At 37.0% G+C, this 21,211-nt stretch overlaps 7 protein-coding genes across 7 annotated transcripts; 3 read left to right on the forward strand and 4 right to left on the reverse strand.

The window, feature by feature from the left end:
* Positions 1-2,906: 2,906 nt before the first annotated feature.
* Positions 2,907-3,180, reverse strand: LOC133844568 (uncharacterized). Its single transcript, XM_062278623.1, has one exon. It carries the CDS (start codon positions 3,135-3,137, stop codon positions 2,985-2,987), a length of 153 nt encoding a protein of 50 aa, XP_062134607.1. The 5' UTR covers positions 3,138-3,180; the 3' UTR covers positions 2,907-2,984.
* Positions 3,181-7,853: 4,673 nt separating this feature from the next.
* On the reverse strand, positions 7,854-8,128 carry LOC133840192 (uncharacterized). The gene has a single exon (XM_062271886.1). It carries the CDS (start codon positions 8,053-8,055, stop codon positions 7,897-7,899), a length of 159 nt encoding a protein of 52 aa, XP_062127870.1. The 5' UTR covers positions 8,056-8,128; the 3' UTR covers positions 7,854-7,896.
* Positions 8,129-13,029: 4,901 nt separating this feature from the next.
* On the forward strand, positions 13,030-16,358 carry LOC133841268 (eukaryotic translation elongation factor 2-like). The gene is given in 4 exon segments (XM_062273639.1): positions 13,030-13,333; positions 13,983-14,510; positions 14,575-14,975; positions 14,978-16,358. Coding segments are annotated over 4 exon segments (2,520 nt in total). The 5' UTR covers positions 13,030-13,115; the 3' UTR covers positions 16,351-16,358.
* A 153-nt stretch (positions 16,359-16,511) lies between these two features.
* Positions 16,512-16,892, forward strand: LOC133841282 (cytochrome c oxidase assembly factor 4 homolog, mitochondrial). Its single transcript, XM_062273653.1, has one exon. The coding sequence runs from the start codon at positions 16,698-16,700 to the stop codon at positions 16,890-16,892; it is 195 nt and encodes a 64-aa protein (XP_062129637.1). The 5' UTR covers positions 16,512-16,697.
* Positions 16,889-17,829, forward strand: LOC133841280 (probable peptidyl-tRNA hydrolase 2). Its single transcript, XM_062273651.1, has one exon. It carries the CDS (start codon positions 16,978-16,980, stop codon positions 17,296-17,298), a length of 321 nt encoding a protein of 106 aa, XP_062129635.1. The 5' UTR covers positions 16,889-16,977; the 3' UTR covers positions 17,299-17,829.
* LOC133841274 (GTPase Era, mitochondrial) lies at positions 17,320-18,676 on the reverse strand. Its single transcript, XM_062273644.1, has 3 exons — positions 18,384-18,676; positions 17,626-18,325; positions 17,320-17,564 (listed from the first exon to the last, which is right to left on the reverse strand). The coding sequence occupies exons 1-3, from the start codon at positions 18,645-18,647 to the stop codon at positions 17,377-17,379; spliced, it is 1,152 nt and encodes a 383-aa protein (XP_062129628.1). The 5' UTR covers positions 18,648-18,676; the 3' UTR covers positions 17,320-17,376.
* Positions 18,677-18,860: 184 nt separating this feature from the next.
* LOC133841271 (tubulin-specific chaperone E) lies at positions 18,861-21,149 on the reverse strand. The gene is made up of 5 exons (XM_062273642.1): positions 20,829-21,149; positions 20,297-20,769; positions 19,814-20,237; positions 19,478-19,760; positions 18,861-19,420 (listed from the first exon to the last, which is right to left on the reverse strand). Exons 1-5 carry the CDS (start codon positions 20,922-20,924, stop codon positions 19,125-19,127), a joined length of 1,572 nt encoding a protein of 523 aa, XP_062129626.1. The 5' UTR covers positions 20,925-21,149; the 3' UTR covers positions 18,861-19,124.
* Positions 21,150-21,211: the final 62 nt, after the last annotated feature.

Raw genomic sequence — 21,211 nt, forward strand, 5'->3', positions numbered from 1 at the left:
ATAAAAAAATAGTTGTAATATGAATTTTATATAATTTTGGACAAATAAAATTATTAAATAAATAAAATTTTTTTCTTGATCCTCGTGGAGACAACTTGTATTGACATATAACTTTTATTGTTTCTGAGATCTAGAGTACATACTTTATAAACTCTTAGGGTCTATAACAACTTATTTTCCTTAATATAAAAAGCATTTCCGCAGAACTTACCTAACAAAAAATATGTAAGAAAGCTACAGTGCTCGATATTTTCTATCTGATCGTAAATTTTCAAGAACTAATATTTTAATTATTATTGTAACAATTGTTATTCGATTTTTATAAAAACAACACAAGTGCTTTAGATATCATTTTTATCTGTATCTCTTTAAGTCTCTTTGATCTAAGTACTCATACATATAAATGGACAGATAGATATACGGACATGGATATATCATATCAGCTGCTGATTCCGATCAAGAACATATATACATGAATTAATCATTTCATTTTGAAATTGCTACAGAAACCGGAATGCGGAAAACTGTGTAATAATACGCCAAATTACTACGGAGAAAGCTGAAAGAATGTATTCGTAAAGAAAAATGTGATAAAATGCAAAATAATAATATTCGCAAAAAAATGTATTGATAAAATAATTAAGATAATATGTTTATAATGTTTAATCTAGCATTTATTAGAAAAATGAAATTAATTAAAATAAACATTTTTTCTTTATTCAATTCATGGCTTCTCAAAGTGAATATTAATATAAAACCTCTATATAACCGATAATAAACAGTTGACTTTAAAAATTAAATTGAGTTTTTAAAGAAAAACATATTGTCAATGGTTATGATCTTGCACACTTGGTTTGAAGTCTATAAAATATTTACTCTCAATTATAATAATCGGTTAAAAAGAGCTTTGGCAAAAAAACGCAAATAAAAGTCAAAGTCAGCGTCAGAATTTTGAGTAAAAAAATTTCAGAATTAGAGAATCACGTATAATTATAAACTCATCCAACTGAAGAGTAAAACACATAATCTGGAATTGGAACGACAAGAATTTATATTTATGAATTTGGATGTCATGAAAGTTTTATATATTCTAAAACGTGCTTGATATGCAAGCAGCACAAATATTGTAACATGAGAAAATCCAACTAAAAGTACAAATTATACACTTTAAGGCGTCAGAGGGGTACTATATAACATATATTTCGGAAATAGCAAATAATAAAGAAAATTATATAATGAAAATATTTTTTTTTTGGTATTAATATTCTCGTAAATAAGTTGAAAAATAAATTGAAAACGAATTCATATTCATTATTATATTCAGCTCAAAATACAAATAACAATAATTTGATAAAGTCTTTTAACATCGACATCCACGGATCAATAGCACTTTCACCGCCATTTCGTGTTATTTCGTCAAGAAGCTGTCGTTCCTGGGTATTCTGTGCTGTTTAAAGCATCATCTCTGCGATATGGACGCCGTGGCATGATCACTCTTTGACATGGAGGAAAACCTAACGCGCAGATTATTTCTGGCCAATTAGTGATATTGTTTTTATTCTCAATGATAAAGCGTAATGCTGCAAGGCGCGTCAATTCACCGTCAACCATTAATATGGCTGACAATGCTAAGAACAAGAAAAACTTTGATGACATTAGGAAAGTAACTGTTCACGATATACGATGAGTTTAAACTGAGAATCTAATTTGTTCAGTGCCCTTTTTATATATCTTTATACCCTCTAACGATATAAAATGGTTAAAGGGTTTTTTTATACATTTAAAACACATATAAACAATTTCAGCACTTTTATCGAATAAGCTATCTAAATTGTAGAACTGAGAGCGGGGTATTTCGCAGAAGAGCATTGCCAATGATAGAATTCCAAGCAAATATTTAATTACAAACACCATTTGACTCCACTGTGCAGCTTGTTTACACTTATAATATAAGAGAAAATGTGAGGCAATTGTTTAAATAGTAGTACCATTAATTTCTCAGTTTTTTATTCATATGTACTACATATATTCGAATCAGTTTAATTTCCTCACATTTTACAAAATTAGAAAGGATCAAATCAAATTACGAAATACACGAAACATTAAAAGTAAAACAAAATTACTCAAAATAATTTCAATGATCCAACAGCATCTGCGTTCAATAGCAGAAAACGTGCCCAAAAAGGGGTTAAACAAAATTCTGCGTAAACAAAACAAAATTCATTCATATATAATATTTAATTTTATTAATAGAGGAAATAAATTATTTCAAACTGAGTAAATTTATAATGAAGTATGTAAAAATTAATCAGGTTATACTGTTAAAAAATTACTTGAAACGCGTTTAATTTAACGAAGAAAATTAAAAAAAGAGTATATATATATATAATCAATTCTTATAACATCTTTAAGCACAGTTGTAGCCATCTATTTAGAAGTATTCTAACTTGCCAAACCATTTTGATAAAACAGGACATACTTTAAGAATGAATGGCATAATAAACTTAAAAGTTGTTCAACTAACAATCAGGTGCAACATTACTTCATTCATTTTATTGAAGAAGATACTAAGAATGTTTTCATATTTATATTTATTTCTCAAAGCAGTCAAGCGTCGCTTAAAATGATTTTCTCTAAAACAGTATTCGATTTAATCAAATTTGAAATGGTTAAAAGTATCTATTGTTTTTTCTCTCCCTGTCTCTCTCTCTTTCTTTCTCTAAATTATGTTTAGGCGCTTCAGAAGAAGTTCTCTTGAATAAACTTGAACCAAAAACTAGGTTCTCCTTATTAAGTATTTGACGTAATATCGCCAAAAAGATTGTATAGTTGCTATTAAAAGGACTTTCTAATTACAATTATAATTCAAGAAAATGTTGTATTCTCGGCAATAAAACTCACAGATATTCAATGCAAACTTATATACTCATTTTTATTTCTTTATGCACAATATGAAACCAATTAATCCGAGTGTATTAGGTGTATTAGGCTGATGCAGGAGTCGTTGTACGGAATGGACACAGCGGTGATCGCAACAAGCAGGCAATGAGGAAGAAGGTGCCCTCAGCTGCAGGTGCTGTGAAGACCAGCAGCATTGCAATCACCAACAAGTAGAAGAAGAAATTTGTAGACAGCATTTTGTATGTTGAATTCAATCGAGTTCGGATTTAAACTGAATTCAACGATCTCACTCACCCCTTTTTATATCAAACATCGAAGAAGAGTGAATGTGCAAATATTTGAACATTTGGTATCAATCGAACTACACGCGTCATTTAATTTGTCAATAACATAATTTATACTGCGATGATCGATTAAACTAAGTTGTGTAATAATATGTATTTTTATAGTGCAGTATAAGATCATAAGTGGGAATGCTCTGTAATTCAAGTCTTTCAGAAAGTAGAAAAAAAGTTTTAGAGTGAATCAGTTTTACAGGTAGAATCAGTTTAACAGGCTTCTCAAAAATTATTTCTGAAATATTTTTGTATGGCAAATGACACCAACTGCAAATGGGTTGCTTAATCTAGTCCCTAACTTCAGTTGAAGAAATCTTTTGGATAATGTTTTTTTTTCAATTCTTGTTTATATAGAGCCTCGAAATTGAACAGAAATTTGAATTTTCATGAAATTGAATCTACTTTAAAAGCATCTTTAGAACTCTCACTTAAAGACTTTTGTCTCTTTGTATCAGCCAGACAACCGAAAAATCTAGTCTGCAGTAAATTTACATAAAATCATTTAGCTGTAATCGCGTGCCCACGCGGTACGACTATTTTTGGTTGTTCTGCCCACGTGACATGGTCAGTGTGGCATGCAACATGCAGATTAAATATTCGAGCGATTCGCCCGCAAGTCGGTGTTTGTGGCCTGGGATACTAGTAGTGACGAGTCATGTCCTGATAAACAATTCGTCCTTTCATCAAGAGCAACCCTAGAAGCAGGAAAAGCATCAACGTACCACCTGACGTATGAGTGATATTTAATTAATTTGCCGTCTGTTTGCAATTTGCGTTGTGCAAATGTGTGCGATAACGTATACGTAACATTACATTGTAGACAATCTAAACAAACTTCGTGCAAGTGATGAGCTTGGGAAGCGGGGCTGGGCGGAAGACTGTCAGCAGTAGAGGGAACGAGTTGTTTGCCCACATGTATGACTCCCCTTCCCTTCTTCTACTGCTACTTCATTCCCTCCTCAAAGCCCCTCTCGACAAAAAAAAAACACATTTTAAAGTCTACAAAAAGTTTGACGGCAACTTTGTGACGCCGCTAAGCATGCAATGAGTTGAAACAGACGACGAAACGACGCCGAATGACGGCGACTCCTCTGCCCTTGTATAGTAAATATAAATTGGATTTTTACACCTTTTGATACTAACAATTTGTTGAACATCGAATGGGATTTGCTTGCGGGCTTTTATTGTCACTAAAAGTGCTGAATCGAGCACGTGCCACACACACAGTGACCTCTAACCCCGCAGCAGGCAGATGAAACTTTATTTCCACGTTAAGCTAAAGTTGATGACATTAATTACATAGTTTAATTTGAACATTTAATTTCAAAAACTTAACTTTTTAATTTCTAATAATAATGTATCCTTTATATTTGTTTCAGGTCATCTGGAAGTTATTCGATAACAAACTTTAAATTAAACAAATTTACTTGACTTCGCATCACTGGAATGTAATGGTATGTTTTTATACCAATTTTCTTTTGGTTTGGTATATTGGCACTATATTTATTTGTGTTGTTTTGTTATAGAGCTATTACATTGTAGGAAAAAATAGATCATTTATGTTTGTTACTGAATGAATCCGATTCATTACGAATTCATTGACTTGGAAATGGTAATGTGAATGATTCGTTAAGTTCCTTATTGTATATTTCAACATCGATGACACTTTAAGGTATATTTATACACCTATTTTAGTTTAGTTTGGTGTATTGCTGGCATATTTATTTGGGTTTCTGTGTTTTAAGGACCAATATATTATTTTCGTTTATTACTGAATGACTGAAAACATCGGGCAAAAATCCGGTTTCTTCCGATTATACAGAGCATCGAAGAAAACTGAAAATTGTCATATAAATGACTTATTAAGTTCTTCATTATATACCAATTTTTCTATAGATTGGTATATTTATTTGTGTTGCTGTTGTGAGACTATTGATCAGTAATTAATAATAAATCATTTATGTTTGTTACCGTTTGTTTGAAAATCTTTGGACAAAAATCATAAACTCAATTGCTTGGGAATGTGAATTTCCAAATTATTAATTCATTGTACCAAAAACAATATAACGTTTCATATCACATTATTAATGCAAATTATTTACAATGCAACCTTTTTGTGTTATTTTTGAAAGCTACTCTACAACCCTAACTTATTCTGTACAATTTTACATTTTTGTGTTGGCGTTTAAATTTCAACATTGAAGCATGTTGTAAGCTCTTAAGACTGAATTGTTTAAAAATAAGCATCTTAGGTAAAGGTAGAATTTCCATTTCTATTTGTGCGCCCATAAGTATGCAACAAAAGATGCTTACTTCAGAGAGCTTGAGCTTTAACTGGCTGCTTGCCATTTACAAGCTATTCCCTTTCTTTCTCCCACCTAGCCGCTGCTCTGTCTCGCTCCAGTCAGAAATTGTCGTGCAATTACAGCCAGTCGACATTTTTGTTTGGCTTTCGAATCGACTAATTAAATGGCAATTGATTTGTATAACTTGCAATTGTCTGCCCGTTGCAAGCAATTGAAAACTTACAAGTCTTTTTATTGTGCATTTTGTATACGTTTTCTTGCTATAACATTTGTCAACATTTAATGGCCAATTTCGTTTTGCCAAATGACTTCGAATTATTTATTGATTTTAATTTCAGCACAGTCATCGATTTTATTTAAGAATTTTATGTTTATATCATGCGCTTTTTGTAATCTAGTTGTTCTCTGTGACCTAGCAGAAATCATTTACATTAGAAAATTTGCAAAAATGTTTAAAATTTAAAATAATTTATGTTCTTTTTTTTTTTGGGAACGCAAAAACTATTTAAATTGAAAAGTTTAAAGAGCAAAAATAAATACCTTCCCCCAAATACAAACGCATTTCTCTGCGAATGTTTTCCACCCACATACAAACACAATACACAAGACAACAAATGCGTCTTCCTTTCCTGTTATAGCCCAAGGCCCTTTGATACATTTGCCAATGGTCGTGAAATTGAAAAAAATTTGCTGCTGCTGCTGATGAAATGTTAATTTTTGGAGTCCAACTCTAAATAGCTTTATTTGCATAGATGCCGCCCCCCTCAGCTCCACAATTCTCGACCTTCGCAATTCTCTGAGTGTTTCACAAATTTCATTTACTGATTGGGTTCGACTCCACATTCCAGTGGGCCTTCATTTGAGGCAAAAGAGCTACGCCTCTGGCATATGGGAAATATACCCAAATGTTTTTTCAGGCATCAATATTGCGAAATATTTTTGGGGTAAAAACATTCAAGAGGCATCCCAATTGCCATACACAGTTTGCATTTCAAATTACAGATGAGAGCGAGTCTCAAAATAGATTCACATTTTAAAGGATTCCGGGATAGTATTCATTCTACGGCATTGCAATAGAGTCTTTTCGTATTAGTTAAACAATTACAAATTAAATTTATTATAAGTGAATTGCCGGACTATTTATATCGACAGAAAGGTTAATGTGACATTTTTGTTGATACTATTAAATTTCCAGAAAAAAGTATCAAATCTTCTTTAGACAGGGATTGATTTGGAAAAGGCCTAAAGGGAGTTAGGGAGAACAGTTAAGGTAGCGTCAAGTTAAGTTCTGTTAAGCTAGTCGCGCTGAGCAAAGCTGAATTGAGTAATGGGTAATTCTATATGACAATGTCATTTGCCTTCTGCCTAAACAACAGCATAAACAACAGCAAAGTATACCAGCAGGAGCTTTCATTAATGTGGCCATTGCTCATCGGTTCAGTATCAGGTTCGGGTTCGTAACCGCTTCTTGTGTGGGTGTCTCTGTGAGGTACCCCAAGTATTCTGAAATTACATAATCATGGCACGTAGCCGAGGCTTTGCACATTGAGTTGGCTTTAATGCGCTTTGCACTTAATTAGTGCAAATAACTAATGACAAACTTTTCCATCGACTTGAAGTGAACTCGAGCATTCAGCCAAGCAGAAAGACTTCTATTTGACTTGACTTAACTTCAACACCACATTCAACACCCTATTCGAATATTATTCACTCTCGGTCTTGCCACTTGCTACCGACACTTCAATGGCAATTAAGAGTCACTTTGCTGAATGTTAAAAGCATTCGTCTTTATATTTATACAACCATTCACAGCTTTCAATCACACTTAAGGTGTTAGCTTTTCATAGAACTCAATAAGGTTTCACTTTTCAATCCATTTCTTCGCTAAAAATAGATTCAAGGGTTCTACAAATTAACCAATTACAATTTGTGCACACAAAAGAAATGTTTTTTTTTTTTTAAATTGTTTGCACAAAGCAAAAGATATAATCAGTTATCTAAAAAGACCTGTCTGTAAGTACATTTAAAACGAGAAGCAGAAATTCCTTACTCCCTAAAAAATTATAAATTTTAAAGGACAACCAAGAGTATTTTTACCTAAAACTTGAAATAAGGAAGAGATTTTTGGCTTGCAACTTTAGTTTATTGAATTCTGAATATTCTTTAAATAAAAATGGGAAAGCATTGCAATTTTTCGTAAAAGACTGTTTCATTTTATTACAGAACTTTGGATTTAATTCCATTGCTTGTTTATTAGTAGTTAAAGAAAAGAATATAAAAATTTGGTTACGTTTTACGCTTTAGAAAAGAAGAATATTTCAAAATTTGTCATCGTTAAATTGCCAATAATTTTAACCACTACTTGTCGCTACTGTTGTTGTTCGGAACGGACAAATCGACAGTCGGAAGATACAAGCAAACAAGAGAAAAGTTGACTCGGCAGCAGGAGCAATCAGGAGCAGCACCATGGAAATCAGCAGCAGGTGGAACCACAACGACAATAAATTCATGATGAATTAAAATGATTAATTAAAACAGTTAATAGTCAATTGCACAGTACTCCGAAGTGCGTAATAATAATGTATACATTGGGTTACTCGCTTTTTATAGGCAACTGTAAGATAAATATGTAAAATATTTGCACAATTGTCAATTGGCCGGACAGATGACTTGCAGTGTCTTTGACCTGATTATCTCGAATTACATTAAATATTAGACTGACCTAGTTATTAGTGCAATCTAAGACAAAACATTATAAACACAGTTTAGTCTTTATCAAATGTGGTTGTTTACAAAGCGACCTCGGAAAAATAATACTCAATGGTTGACTGAGTAAAACTAAGTACATAAGTAAGTTAATTTGTGAGAAATGTGACAAAAGTCAATTATGCACAGAAGAGCGCAGATAATTTGCGTAAATTTTATTTACTGCATTTAGCAAATTTGCAAATTTTCATTCAAAATGAGATGAGTTTGCCCGGCGACATTTGCGTAATTGGTTCCATCTATCTGCCAATTTGTGTGTGAGTTTGAGAGTTTGTCTGTGTGTGTGTGTGTGTGTGTGTGTGTGTGGGTGTGCGTGTGGGAGTGTGCGTGTATAACTAATCGGTTTAGAATTTTGCGCCAATGCCAATTGTCTAAAATTTGATATTCCATTTCAGATAAAATGTGTTGGACCTAATTGAATTATGGGCTCTGAGTTCACTGCACACTACGTTGATTATGATGATGATGGTGTGGTTTTGGTCTAAGGACATTAGCTGAATTTCATGATTGGATTGAGTGATGAAACAAACAGTCGAATCAATTAAAATGATTATTTATTGTGCTTACGAATATATTATATATAATAATTTTCATAAATTTCTTTACGTTTTTATATAATATACAATTTTATAATAATATGCATGTTTTTCGAATAAAGTTTTTAAAGAAACATAAATTATATATATTGTTCTTTAAATAGAAATGCTTCTTTCCTACTTGCATTCATAATTATTATAATTTCAACACTTTGTCTCATCAATATTCGTTTATCAAATTTAGGTCAGTTTTCAGCCAGTGTCATTAGTCTCCGCACGAATTATTTTTAGAGGCGCCTAAAAGTATACAATGGGAATTTAATTGGTGGTGCGTTATCCACAACGAAGTGGCTTTCGTGCTAATTGCACATTGTTAAATAAATAATTAGTAATAAGAATTAATGCCAAATTAGCTGGTTAATTTTACGCAATGCTTCACCGATTTCATTGCTAACCAATCAATTGTTGAACCTTTTCGCTTTGACTTTGCCTTCGGTTCAGCCTTGTCTTTGTCTTTGGCTTTGGCTTTGGCTTTGGCTTTCGCTTTCATTTTGGCCTTGCCTTGTTTAATATTTGGCGCCACGCCTCACTGCGTGCCTGTCAATCAGGCGGAACAGGAAATTGGCCACAGTAGCTGCATATTGATTAAAGGCAACAGCTGCCAAAGGCAATGTAACTTTTAATAATAAAGCTAATATAATTATTCCAATTTTTATACCCGCTACCCATAGGGTAGAAGGGTATTATAACTTTGTGCCGGCAGGAAATGTATGTAACAGGTAGAAGGAGGCATCTCCGACCCTATAAAGTATATATATTCTTGATCAGCGTCAACAGCCGAGACGATATAGCCATGTCCGTCTGTCCGTCTGTGTGTCTGTGTGTCCGTCCGTCTGTCCGTATGAACACCTAGATCTCAGAGACTACGAGAGATAGAGCTATATTTTTTTTTCGACAGCATTTGTTATGTTTGCACGCAGATCAAGTTTGTTTCAAATTTATGCCACGCCCACTTCCGCCCCCGCAAATCAAAAAAAATCGAATAACAAGCGTAATTTTAAAGCTAGCAAATTGCAAATTTTGGTATATATAATAATAACTATAGTAGTTATGATTCCTGAAAATTTGGTTGCGATCAGATAAAAATTGTCGAAGTTATAAAAGAAATACTTTTGTATGGGCAAAAACGCCTATTTATAAGGGTCTTAGTTACTTTGGCCGGCAATCTGGTATATTGAGCCGTATATGGTATATTTTGAATGCGGTACTATATTGATATACTAAACATACCATTTGGTATATTTTTAGTATTTTTTAAGTATTTTCGGTATATTTTCAAAATGATACCGCAATATTTTGCCTTTATTAAAAATGGGTAGCGGGTATCTCACAGTCGAGCACACTCGACTGTAACTTTCTTACTTGTTATTAATGAATCCGCTCTCTACAAGAGAAGCAGTTAACTTTATTCCAGCTCTGAAAAGTATGCTATACACATAAGCTCGATATTTGACAAAAAGCAGAGCTTCAGACAATATCGAACTTAAGCAAATGTAACCAAGTCACAAGTGTTTGAACAAAAGTTTTTGCCAACGCTCGGGAAACAAAATTCAAATTGGCAAATAGAAAATACTGTCAAGTATCATTTACAAGGTAAACTTTTCGGCTGGCAGCCAACTGGCAATTAACAAGTTTTTAGCCTCAATCCGCAAGTTTGTTAAGCGTAAACAATTCCATGGCAATTTTGGTGGACGGAAACGGAAGTGCCCATAGTACAAGCGACAAAGCGTGGGAGAGGAGCTCGAATGGAAGGAAGGAAGGAAGGCGGGGCGAGCATTTGCATACTGCTTAAAATGTAAATAAAGATTCAACTTGATAAACATTACACTAGTAGACGATGCGTGGGTCTTGTTGTTACTTGACAACTGCGTCATGTAAACGAAGCAAAGCGTCGCGACACAACGCAGTTTAAAAGATACTCCAGCTCGACCCTCGCCGCACTTTCATCCATGCAGTGCACACACCTCATGTGTGCGCATGTGTGTGTGTGGTTGGCATTGGACACGCGCCACGAACCCGCTCATGAATAATGCAAGTGGATGCGTAAAAAGCGAACCCATTGACTGAACCCATAAACAAGCAGCCATTCTCTATGTGGGCGTTGTTGCTTATTGCCGCTTGCCGCTTGCCACTTGCTACTATGTTGCGGATGGGAGTAACCTAAACGAGACGCTGCATTCATTCGCCTCGCAAATCTGGCAACAATTAAAGCCAAATAATGTTAATGCCAGACGACAGTTGCTGCAGCCAAATTATGCAAATGCGAATACTTTTGAGAAGGGTTCGCTCAGTCTACTCATCCGAAATGTGCAAATTTCATTCATTCGCTGATTCACTCGTTCAACAAAAGATTCCAATTTCAAAGCTCAAGAAAATCCGTATTCGATACATATGGTATATCTTTACTTGTAAATTGGAAAAACCAATTCATAAAGCCAACGAACCATGAATGATTCTATGACACATCGCACATATGTAACTCCAAACAATGCTGCTTCAAATGTCCCATGTCCCAATTTCACTATCAATGTCTTTGTTTTTTTGACTTTGAAAGCCTTTTTTGGAGCCATGCCATAAATTACAACAATTACCCTTGGGACATAAAATATTTGCAAATTGTTTCAGAAAAAGTAGGAAATGTTGTTCATTGCATCTAGCAATGTAAGTATAGCTTTAAAACTTTTCATTTCCATCGAAATATTGTCAACAACTAAAATGTAATTCTTTACTTTTTTAATTTGAATTGTTTAAAAATAAAGAGATTGAAAAAAACATATCCTAGGTTAGTATAATGGTAAGCTTTGCTAAGAGGGACTACTTTCTACTACTACCTTACAACAGATTATAACTCAAATAAAAAAAATTGTTTCATTAAAACTTTACACCAAACCTTAATTTAAATATGAATAACAATCATATTAAAGGTAAAAGATTTGTAAATAGTTGTCTATATATTATATGTATGTATATATCCCAATGTTAAACATAACTCATTTTCAAACTTTCAAACACTAACTTAAGTTGGTGCAACTCAACTTTGTGCCTCCGTGGAATGTATGTAACAGACAAAAGGAGGAATCTGCGGCCCTATAAAGCAAAGATATTCTTGATCAGCGTCAACAGTCGAAACGTCTCTTATTTTTTATTTTGTAAAAAAACAAGTAAGAAAGCTAAAGTCGCGTGTGCATGACCTTCTACCCATTTTGAATGAAATCAAAACAGTATTATTCTTAAAGTATACCGAAAATACACCGCAAAAATACTTGAATATATCAAAAGCTATGTTTGGCATATTTCCTCATACAAAACAATTTCTTTAATAACTTTTAAAATTTTTATCAAATCGCTACCAAATTTTCAGGAATCATAAATACTGCAGCCTGTACAAAATTTCAGATCTTGTTTCAAAATTACGATTGTTGTTAGATTTTTTTTAGAGTTTGGGGCTGATATGGGCGTGGCAAAAAACAAGTGCTGTGGAAAAATGTATATCTCTATCTCTTATACTCTCTGAGATCAAATTTTTCATACGGATAGACGGACATAGCTATATCAAGAACATATATACTTTATAGGGTCGGAGATGACTCCTTCTACCCAGTTAAGTTACCACTCACTAGCCCACATTGCATACCGAGTGTACAAAGTATTTCCATCGACGATATATTCATCATGCTTTTTTTACTGCAAATTAAGATTCTAATCAATATTGAAAAAAGCTTTATCAAAACAACATGTTTAAGCTTCGCTAATTTAATGGCGCTGGAATTTGTGACTAATGCGAATAGGCAAGTATTTTTTGTAAAGGTATTTAAAATTAAGTAGAATAGCTCATGGCATGTACGCATAATAGAAATAAATTAAATTTGGATACATTCATTTCAATAAATATTTGAAAGAGAGTTCAGTCAGTTCCATATAGTATTCCCGTCCCTCTTTCTTTACGACACTGTTTGCTGCCACGATTTCACCAAGCATATTGACGCGCAAAAAAAGCTTATCAGTGCGGTACAAAGCTTTAATTGCATTGTGAAAGCTTTACGTTAAAAGCGAAAGCGTTTCTTACCGTTATGTTGAAATTAACAGATCAAAAGTGTTTATAAGCGCTGCGAGCAAAAAGAGTTCATGAAGTGAGTATTTGCTTCATTGCGCGTCAAATGTAGGCGCAAAGTAATTTCTTGTTTGCAACTTAAAAGAATATTATTAAAATGGTAAAGTTTTCTCTTGACGAGATTCGTGGCCTTATGGATCAGAGGCGTAATATACGCAACATATCGGTCATCGCCCATGTTGACCATGGCAAATCGACGCTGACTGATTCCCTCGTTTCCAAGGCGGGCATCATAGCGAATGCCAAGGCGGGCAATATGAGATTCACGGATACCCGAAAAGACGAGCAGGATCGTTGCATTACCATCAAATCAACGTAAGCGAATGCTATAAATAAGAAAGATAAAGTTGAGTGAGTTCTTCTTATATATTATATTATAACTTATTGTGTCTCCAGCAAAATGTATATATATATATATATATATATTCCGAGCCGAGACGCTATAGCCATGTTCATTTGTCCGTCTGTCTGTAGGAAAAAGCGCCAACATATTACGCGTCTTATTTGGTTTGGCTGACAATCTGGTATATTTTGCATTCCATAGTATATTTTGAATGTAATACCAAATATAGATTTTCCTATATTTTAGTATTTTTTACGGTTTATTAATTTGGTTTTGCTTTTATTCGAAATGGGCAGCGGGTATCTCACAGTTAAAAATATTAATCGTTAATACGATAGCAGCTAAATTATCAGGAAACATTTAATTTTTGAAATTTAGTGATATGATATTATATTTTAAATTGAATTAACAAAAATATCTTATAATCTAAGTCAGAATTTAGCAGAATTTAGAATTTAATCAGACAGATAGATACATCAACGATCATGTGTGCTCTAGTAGGTAGAGGAATTAAAGATTTTCAACTCTCAACTAGTTCTATTCGACTCGAAGATGAATAGTACAATTAAAATATATTTAAGTATCTTACACTTTGCTACCTTCTCGAAATGTTTTTTGCAGAGCAATCACAATGTACTTTGAAGTTGATAGCAAGGACTTGTGTTTCATCACTCAACCCGATCAGCGCGAAGAGAACACCAAAGGTTTTCTAATCAATCTCATTGACTCCCCCGGTCATGTGGATTTCTCCTCAGAGGTGACGGCTGCTCTGCGAGTAACCGACGGAGCCATCGTTGTTGTTGACTGCGTCTCCGGCGTATGCGTCCAAACGGAGACGGTGCTACGACAGGCGATTGCGGAACGCATTAGACCCATTTTATTTTTGAATAAAATGGATCGGGCGCTACTCGAACTGCAGCTGGAGAGCGAGGAGTTATACCAAACATTTCAGCGTATTGTAGAGAATGTAAATCTCATCATTGCCACATATAATGATGAAAATGGACCAATGGGCGACATCTTTGTGGATGCCGCAAAAGGTTCCGTTGGCTTCGGTTCAGGTCTTCATGGCTGGGCTTTTACTCTCAAGCAGTTTGCCGAATTATATGCGAATAAATTTAAAATTGATGTAGCAAAGTTAATGACGAAGTAAGTGATCCCTTCGATAACTCAATACAAAATACTTTTACAACTATTTATTTATTTCATCTAGACTTTGGGGCGACAATTTCTTCAACACAAAGACACGAAAATGGAAAAGCGCTAAGGATTTGGAGAACCAGCGCTCCTTTTGCCTGTACATCCTGGACCCCATTTATAAGGTGTTCAATGCCATTCTGAATTTCAAAGCGACCGAGATTCCCATTTTGCTGAAAAAGATTGGTGTAAGCCTTCAAGCAGAGGAACAGGATTTTACCGGGAAGGAGCTGTTAAAAACAGTGATGAGGAAATGGTTGCCAGCGGGTGAAACGCTACTCCAAATGATTGCCATACATTTGCCATCACCAGTGACGGCGCAAAAGTATCGCATGGAACTGCTTTATGAGGGTCCCCAGAGCGATGAAGCAGCGATTGCCATAAAAAACTGTGATGCCAATGGTCCCCCAATGATGTATCGAAAATGGTGCCGACAACCGATGTGGGACGATTTTATGCCTTTGGTCGAGTATTTGCGGGAAAGGTGAGCACGAGTCAAAAATGCCGAATTATGGGACCCAACTATGTGCCTGGTAAGAAGGAGGATCTGTACGAAAAGGCGATCCAACGGACAGTGCTGATGATGGGTCGCTCGGTAGAGGCCATTGGGGATGTGCCGGCTGGCAACATTTGCGGTCTGGTTGGCGTCGATCAATTCCTGATCAAGACGGGCACAATCACAACCTTCAAGGAGGCACACAATATGAAGGTCATGAAGTTCTCAGTGTCGCCGGTTGTGCGTGTTGCCGTTGAGCCCGTAAATCCAGCGGAGATGCCTCGACTTGTAATTGGTCTCAAGCGGCTCGCCAAATCTGATCCAATGGTGCAGTGCATTATTGAGGAATCTGGGGAGCATATCATTGCAGGTGCCGGTGAATTGCATTTGGAAATTTGCATCAAGGATTTGCAAGAAGATCATGCATGCATTGCACTGAAAACATCTGATCCGCTGGTCTCTTATCGAGAAACCGTTTCGCAGGAATCAAATCAATTGTGCCTGTCCAAGTCTCGCAATAAGCACAATCGTTTAACCATGAAAGCCCAGCCTATGCCCGAAGGATTACCCGAGGATATTGACAGTGGTGTCGTTACATCTCGCGACGATATCAAGAAACGCGGACGATTCTTAAACGAGAAGTACAATTATGATGTGACCGAGGCCCGTAAGATCTGGTGCTTTGAAACGGGTCCCAACATCATCGTGGACTGCACCAAGTCTGTGCAATACCTTCACGAGATTAAAGATTCGCTGATGGCCGGGTTCCAATGGGCCACCAAAGAAGGCGTCTTGGCCGAGGAAAATCTTCGTGGAGTTCGCTTTGACATACACGATGTGACCGTTCATGCCGATGCAGTGCATCGCAGTGGTAGCCAGATCATTCCAGCCGCAAGGCGTTGTCTCTATGCTTCCACAATCACCGCGAGTCCTCGCATCTTGGAGCCCATTTATCTGTGTGAGATACAATGCCACAATTCAGCCATTGGAGGTATTCATCGCGTGATCAGTCGACGACGTGGTCACGTCTTTGAAGAAATTCAGGTACCCGGCACACCCATGTTTATGGTAAAGTCTTATCTGCCAGTCAACGAATCATTTGGTTTCACAGCCGAGCTACGAACGAATACGCGTGGACAGGCATTTCCTCAAAGCGTATTTGATCACTGGCAGCTGCTACCTGGCGATCCTTGTGATTTCAAGAGCAAACCGTATCAGATTGTACAGGAGACGCGTTTGCGTAAAGCTCTCAAGCTAGGCAATCCTGATCTTACGCAATATTTGGACAAGTTGTAGTCGCATTTTAAAGTTTATCCATGTTTACTTATATTTTTCAAACTGCTGTCATTCATTGAATATGTTAACAGTAGTTATTTAACAACCTTTGTGCGAAATTAATTACACAAAAGGGCGACAGCATATTTTACATTTCTTCCTAATTTCAATTAAATTTAGAATCTTTCAAAGCCCGCAAAAATTAAACTCGAACCAAAACGGTATTTTTGAGTATTTTTCTATGAACCCCGTGGATTTAAACAGTCCATCTACGGTCACACTGTTTGCTCAGCTGATTGTGGGAAAGACTGACTGCAGGCTTGCGGGCGATTGAAGTTATTTCATAACATTCAAAGGAGCTGTATAAAATGTCTGCTGTGGAGCAGGATCCCGTTGAACTAATGCTTAAGAAAACCGGCTGCATTGAGCTACACTATAAAGTTCAAGAGTGCATAGCAGAGACCGGCGACTGGCGCACGTGTCAAGACAAAGTTAAAGAGTTCAAAGCGTGCATGCAAAAGTATGTGGATGAGCAAAGCAAGAAATACGCCAATGTTAAGTAAGATAATACAGAAACTTGTCAGCACCAGTGTCGCCGTCGTCGGCAAGCCAACAAAACTTGCGCTTATCGTGCGTGGCGACCTCAAGATGAGCAAGGGCAAGACAGCAGCACAATGCGCTCATGCTGCTGTCATGTGCTATCAAAGTGCAGCTCAAGGCAGCGAATCGCAGGCGGCAGTACTACAACGTTGGTGCCGAATGGGGCAGCCAAAAATTGTTCTGCGTGTGGATAGCTACGAGCAGTTGCATGACCTGCAACATCAAGCCCAACAGGCAAACGTGGTTGCTCAACTGGTCAGAGACGCGGGACGCACGCAACTGGAAGCCGGCACAGCGACAGTGTTGGGCTTGGGACCTGCCCTAGCCACGGATCTTGACAAACTGGTTGCTCACTTAAAATTATTGTAAATAGAGAGGTGGACATTACTGTTTAAACAATATTGTATTTAATATAAACAACCAAACCAAACTTGACTTTTAGTTTGCTCAAGCTGTTGTTCTCTTGCCGCCCGACATCGTGGAAATGGTTAAGGAAACCGCCTGACCAAACATTTCCACCAAATCCGACGTAACACGCTCAGTTATCTGGCGAAGCTTGCCATTGGATTCCCCACAAATCAAGCGCTCAATACGCGGCGTAGGGCACTTGACCAGCACCGAGGTGTAAACGACATCTGGAATTCAAAAACATCAATTATTATATCCATAAACATTTGAATTTTGAATTCAGCATACGCTTCTCCACATTATAGTACTCGATCATGCACTCCAGATTGTAGGGTATTTCCTGCGGCAGATAGTCCAGCAAGCGGGCACGAACACTTTCAACAATTAGCGTCTCTGGAGACGCATCCGTATAAACATCGGCGGGATATTCCCAGCGTCTTGGCTTAGCTGCGCTAATGAAATGATCCTGCAACTCCTGCAACCCACTGCCCGTCAGTGCAGATACCAGAAATACATCGCTAAAGTGGCTCCAACTAGTCTCACGCTCACTTAAAGGTGTACAATCTACGACCACTGTTTGTGGCTCCCGTGGTGTTGATTTTTTTCCTGCTCTTCTTCCTTGCAACGTATCATTTGTTAGCGTCTTAATCAAGTCGAGCAGCACACGTTTCGACTTCAAGGCATCTATCTTGTTAAGTATCAAAAAACTTGGCAGCTTAGCATAAGCCTTCAGCGTATCTAGCACAGTGGGATGAAGTTCTTTACGCGTCCAACTATTCGAGGCATCCTGTATCACGGCCACAACGTCCGAGTGCTGAATGGCATGACGATAGGCGCTCTTGAAGCTCTTGTCCAAGTGGTGCTTGCGGATCTCGCGCTGTGTCACCAGGCCGGGCGTGTCATAGAAGACAAGCTGCGTCTGTCCAATTGTGCAAATGGCTGTGTTCGATTGCCTCGTCGTGTGCACCTTGGCGGATGTGGGGCATACCTTAAAATGCGAACAAATTAAGTTTGTCATCCTAATGAAACTATGCACACGCTCTCACTCTATGATTGACAATGTTATTGATGAAGGTACTTTTGCCCACATTCGGAACTCCAATGACGGCTATGTGGAGCGATCTTTGCTGCTGCGTTTTTGGTTGACCATCACTGTTTGCTGCTTCTGTTGGAGGAGGTGGCAGTTTAGCCTCTACATTATTGCCACTGGTATCCGCTGTGGTGGACAATGTTCGCGCAAGTAAAGGTGCAAAAACGGTTTTATTGCAATTAAGCAATATTAAAGAACCTCTTACACCATAACAAAACATCGCGTAAAGTGTGACTGGCAAAGTTATCGATTATTGATTGTCACAATCTGACAAATATCGATTGCTAAAGCAAGTACGCTTGAGTATAAAATCGATTCGTGAACAACTAAATAGAATAATTGTATCAACTGCATTTTATATTTATTTGCATACGCTGCAAAAATAACTTGATAGTCTTGAAAAACTTAAAAAATTAAAAACGTGATATTTAAATTTTGGTTAATGTACGTTAAATTTTAGTTTGTAAAACAGAACAAAAATTAATATATCATCGGTATTGGGAATTAGAACTTAAGTACCTAACATTAACATTATTAATTTTGTGTTTTAAAACGGATTTCTGTTTCCATCCTATTTTTCGTACATTTTTCAGAATTTTTACAATTTCTCGATTACAACTAAAATACCACAATGAAATACGAAATAAAGGGGAACCACAATATATTGAAGTAATCACATTGCACTGAGCCAATATCACTACTGAACCAGAACAGTGTCATGTTCCTGTACCGAATAGAAATCAAGTGTTTTGGCATTATTCTCCAAAGGCACAACCAGCTCGGGATGCTTGGCATCAACATAGCAAAGTTGGGGTGTGTCCCCGGATAGACGGAAACGTTTCATGACCAGCCCTTGCAACGTTTGCACAGTTATCATCCGGGGCACTTTTTTCTCCCAAATCTCACCACTGGGCTGATGCTGTATCCGGACCTTAATGAGATTCGATTGCTTCGTTTGTATGCGCGGCACAAAATCAGCGGGTGATCCATACTCTGTAAATTGTCGACTATTAACAATCAATTGTAATTATCAAATGATGAGTGGCTTACTATTGACTATCATCAAATAAGTGCGATGTTTTTTATAAAACTCTCTAAGAGCATCGGCGCCCAATTTGGATGCCTGCAACCAATCCACCGCATGCTTCTTCCATATATCGTACTCTGCACCACGTCGCTCCTCAGCTGTCACTTTCGCTTTATTGACAAACTGTAAGCTTCCAATGCTAGCTACAGCTTTGGAAAACATTTCATCAAAATTCGACTTCAAGTGTGGACTCATATTTATGCGTTTTAATTGTGGCAACTTGTCCAATTCATTGAATGCTTCAGCCTGCAAATACAGCTCTTAGCATCGCAAATTAATTAATTCATCACTAATCTTACCTCATTCCATATTGGATTATGCAGCAAATTAAGCTGCTCCATTGCTACAAACAAACTAAGCTTGGAATGCGGCTCACAGTCTGGCAATTGTAGCTGTTCAATGCCATTCTCCATGAGATTGAGCAATCGCAACGTGGCTATGTTACCCAGCTTACACACTTGGTCAAAGTCCATTAATTTTGTACGATGCAAATCGAGTTCACGCAGCTGCCTAAATATCCGATTACAGTCCACCTCCGACAGTTGACTTAAGGAGTTCTCCTGCAAGCCCAGCGATTCAATGTCCGGCCAAAGTAATGCCGTTTGCATAACATCCTTCCAGTCCGTAAAGCCGCAATTACGTAGATTAATATGCCTTAACTGTCGAAACGCTGGCTCCAACTTGCTGATTTCCGCTTCTGTGGGGAGCACTAAACGATTGGAGCTGCATGATCAAATACAAATTGTGAATAGAGAAAAACATGTGAAAGCGAGCAAAATTACCCCAAATTTAAATTGTTAAGCATTGGCAGCTGCTCGGTTATGCTAGCAACAATCTGCCAATTCCAGATCAAGGTGTGGCTCACATTCAGCGTTGTAAGCTGTGTCAGATCCTTCAAGTAACCGGCTGCATTTACTGGAGTCTCATCCACACTAACCTCCGACAGCTGCTCAAATTTACTTTGCTTGCGCGCTATCTTATCCATGCCAACCACCTCAAATAACGATGCTTGCACGGATGCCTGCGCCTCACGTATAAGCGACACATCCACATTGCTGGAGTCATAATTCAGATAACGTTCGCGTGCCTCATCCTCTAGTGTTGCGCAGGGTCCCAGCTTACCAGGTCTAATGAAACTGCCAGCTGTGGGCAGCTGCGTTTGGAAGTAGCGCTTGCCATCAACAATTCCATTGTGCTTGCCCCGCATCCCCTCATCCCACTCGATACCCAGCCAAGTGCCCGCGTGTCCACAAACCTGCATACTCAATACCAATTAATATTTGTGAATGTAAATGCACATTTTTGATCACTTACCTCGCCTACGTATTTGACAGTGCCATAATTATTGCCTATTTTGATGCGTGTACCCAACGGATAAAACAGCTGCGCCTCATCAATAATTCCAACCATTGTTGTTGTTGGTATTGCTGTTGCTTGGCAGCGTAAACTATCCGTATTTAATTAACAAATAATTTCAATCAAAAAGACAGGCTTTCGTTTAACACTGACGCCAGCGCACAACAATTCTAGTTGGCATTAACACATTGAAATAAACACAGCTAGCTCTTAATTTCAGAAGATATTTTGCAACGAAATGACGAATTCTTTATGTTATTTGTGTGACCAGTGTGACCGCAAATTTAATGTGGAAAAAATGTCAAATACTTTGAATATTGGCCACATTTCCATTATTAGTA

Source organism: Drosophila sulfurigaster, chromosome 3 (assembly GCF_023558435.1).
Source record: "Drosophila sulfurigaster albostrigata strain 15112-1811.04 chromosome 3, ASM2355843v2, whole genome shotgun sequence".
NCBI classification, from domain to species: domain Eukaryota; kingdom Metazoa; phylum Arthropoda; class Insecta; order Diptera; family Drosophilidae; genus Drosophila; species Drosophila sulfurigaster.

What these genes read in the sequence shown, in the direction of transcription:
- LOC133840192 (XM_062271886.1), bottom strand. Translation starts at nt 8,055, where the DNA reads ATGAATTTATTGTCGTTGTGGTTCCACCTGCTGCTGATTTCCATGGTG.
- LOC133841280 (XM_062273651.1), top strand. Translation starts at nt 16,978, where the DNA reads ATGAGCAAGGGCAAGACAGCAGCACAATGCGCTCATGCTGCTGTCATG.
- LOC133844568 (XM_062278623.1), bottom strand. Translation starts at nt 3,137, where the DNA reads ATGCTGTCTACAAATTTCTTCTTCTACTTGTTGGTGATTGCAATGCTG.
- LOC133841282 (XM_062273653.1), top strand. Translation starts at nt 16,698, where the DNA reads ATGTCTGCTGTGGAGCAGGATCCCGTTGAACTAATGCTTAAGAAAACC.
- LOC133841271 (XM_062273642.1), bottom strand. Translation starts at nt 20,924, where the DNA reads ATGGTTGGAATTATTGATGAGGCGCAGCTGTTTTATCCGTTGGGTACA. An exon ending in CTGTCAAATACGTAGGCGAG is followed by an intron (nt 20,770 to 20,828) that starts GTAAGTGATCAA and finishes TTGAGTATGCAG; the next exon opens with GTTTGTGGACACGCGGGCAC. An exon ending in CTTAACAATTTAAATTTGGG is followed by an intron (nt 20,238 to 20,296) that starts GTAATTTTGCTC and finishes TTGATCATGCAG; the next exon opens with CTCCAATCGTTTAGTGCTCC.
- LOC133841274 (XM_062273644.1), bottom strand. Translation starts at nt 18,647, where the DNA reads ATGTTTTGTTATGGTGTAAGAGGTTCTTTAATATTGCTTAATTGCAAT. An exon ending in ATAACATTGTCAATCATAGA is followed by an intron (nt 18,326 to 18,383) that starts GTGAGAGCGTGT and finishes TCGCATTTTAAG; the next exon opens with GTATGCCCCACATCCGCCAA. An exon ending in GTACTATAATGTGGAGAAGC is followed by an intron (nt 17,565 to 17,625) that starts GTATGCTGAATT and finishes TTTGAATTCCAG; the next exon opens with ATGTCGTTTACACCTCGGTG.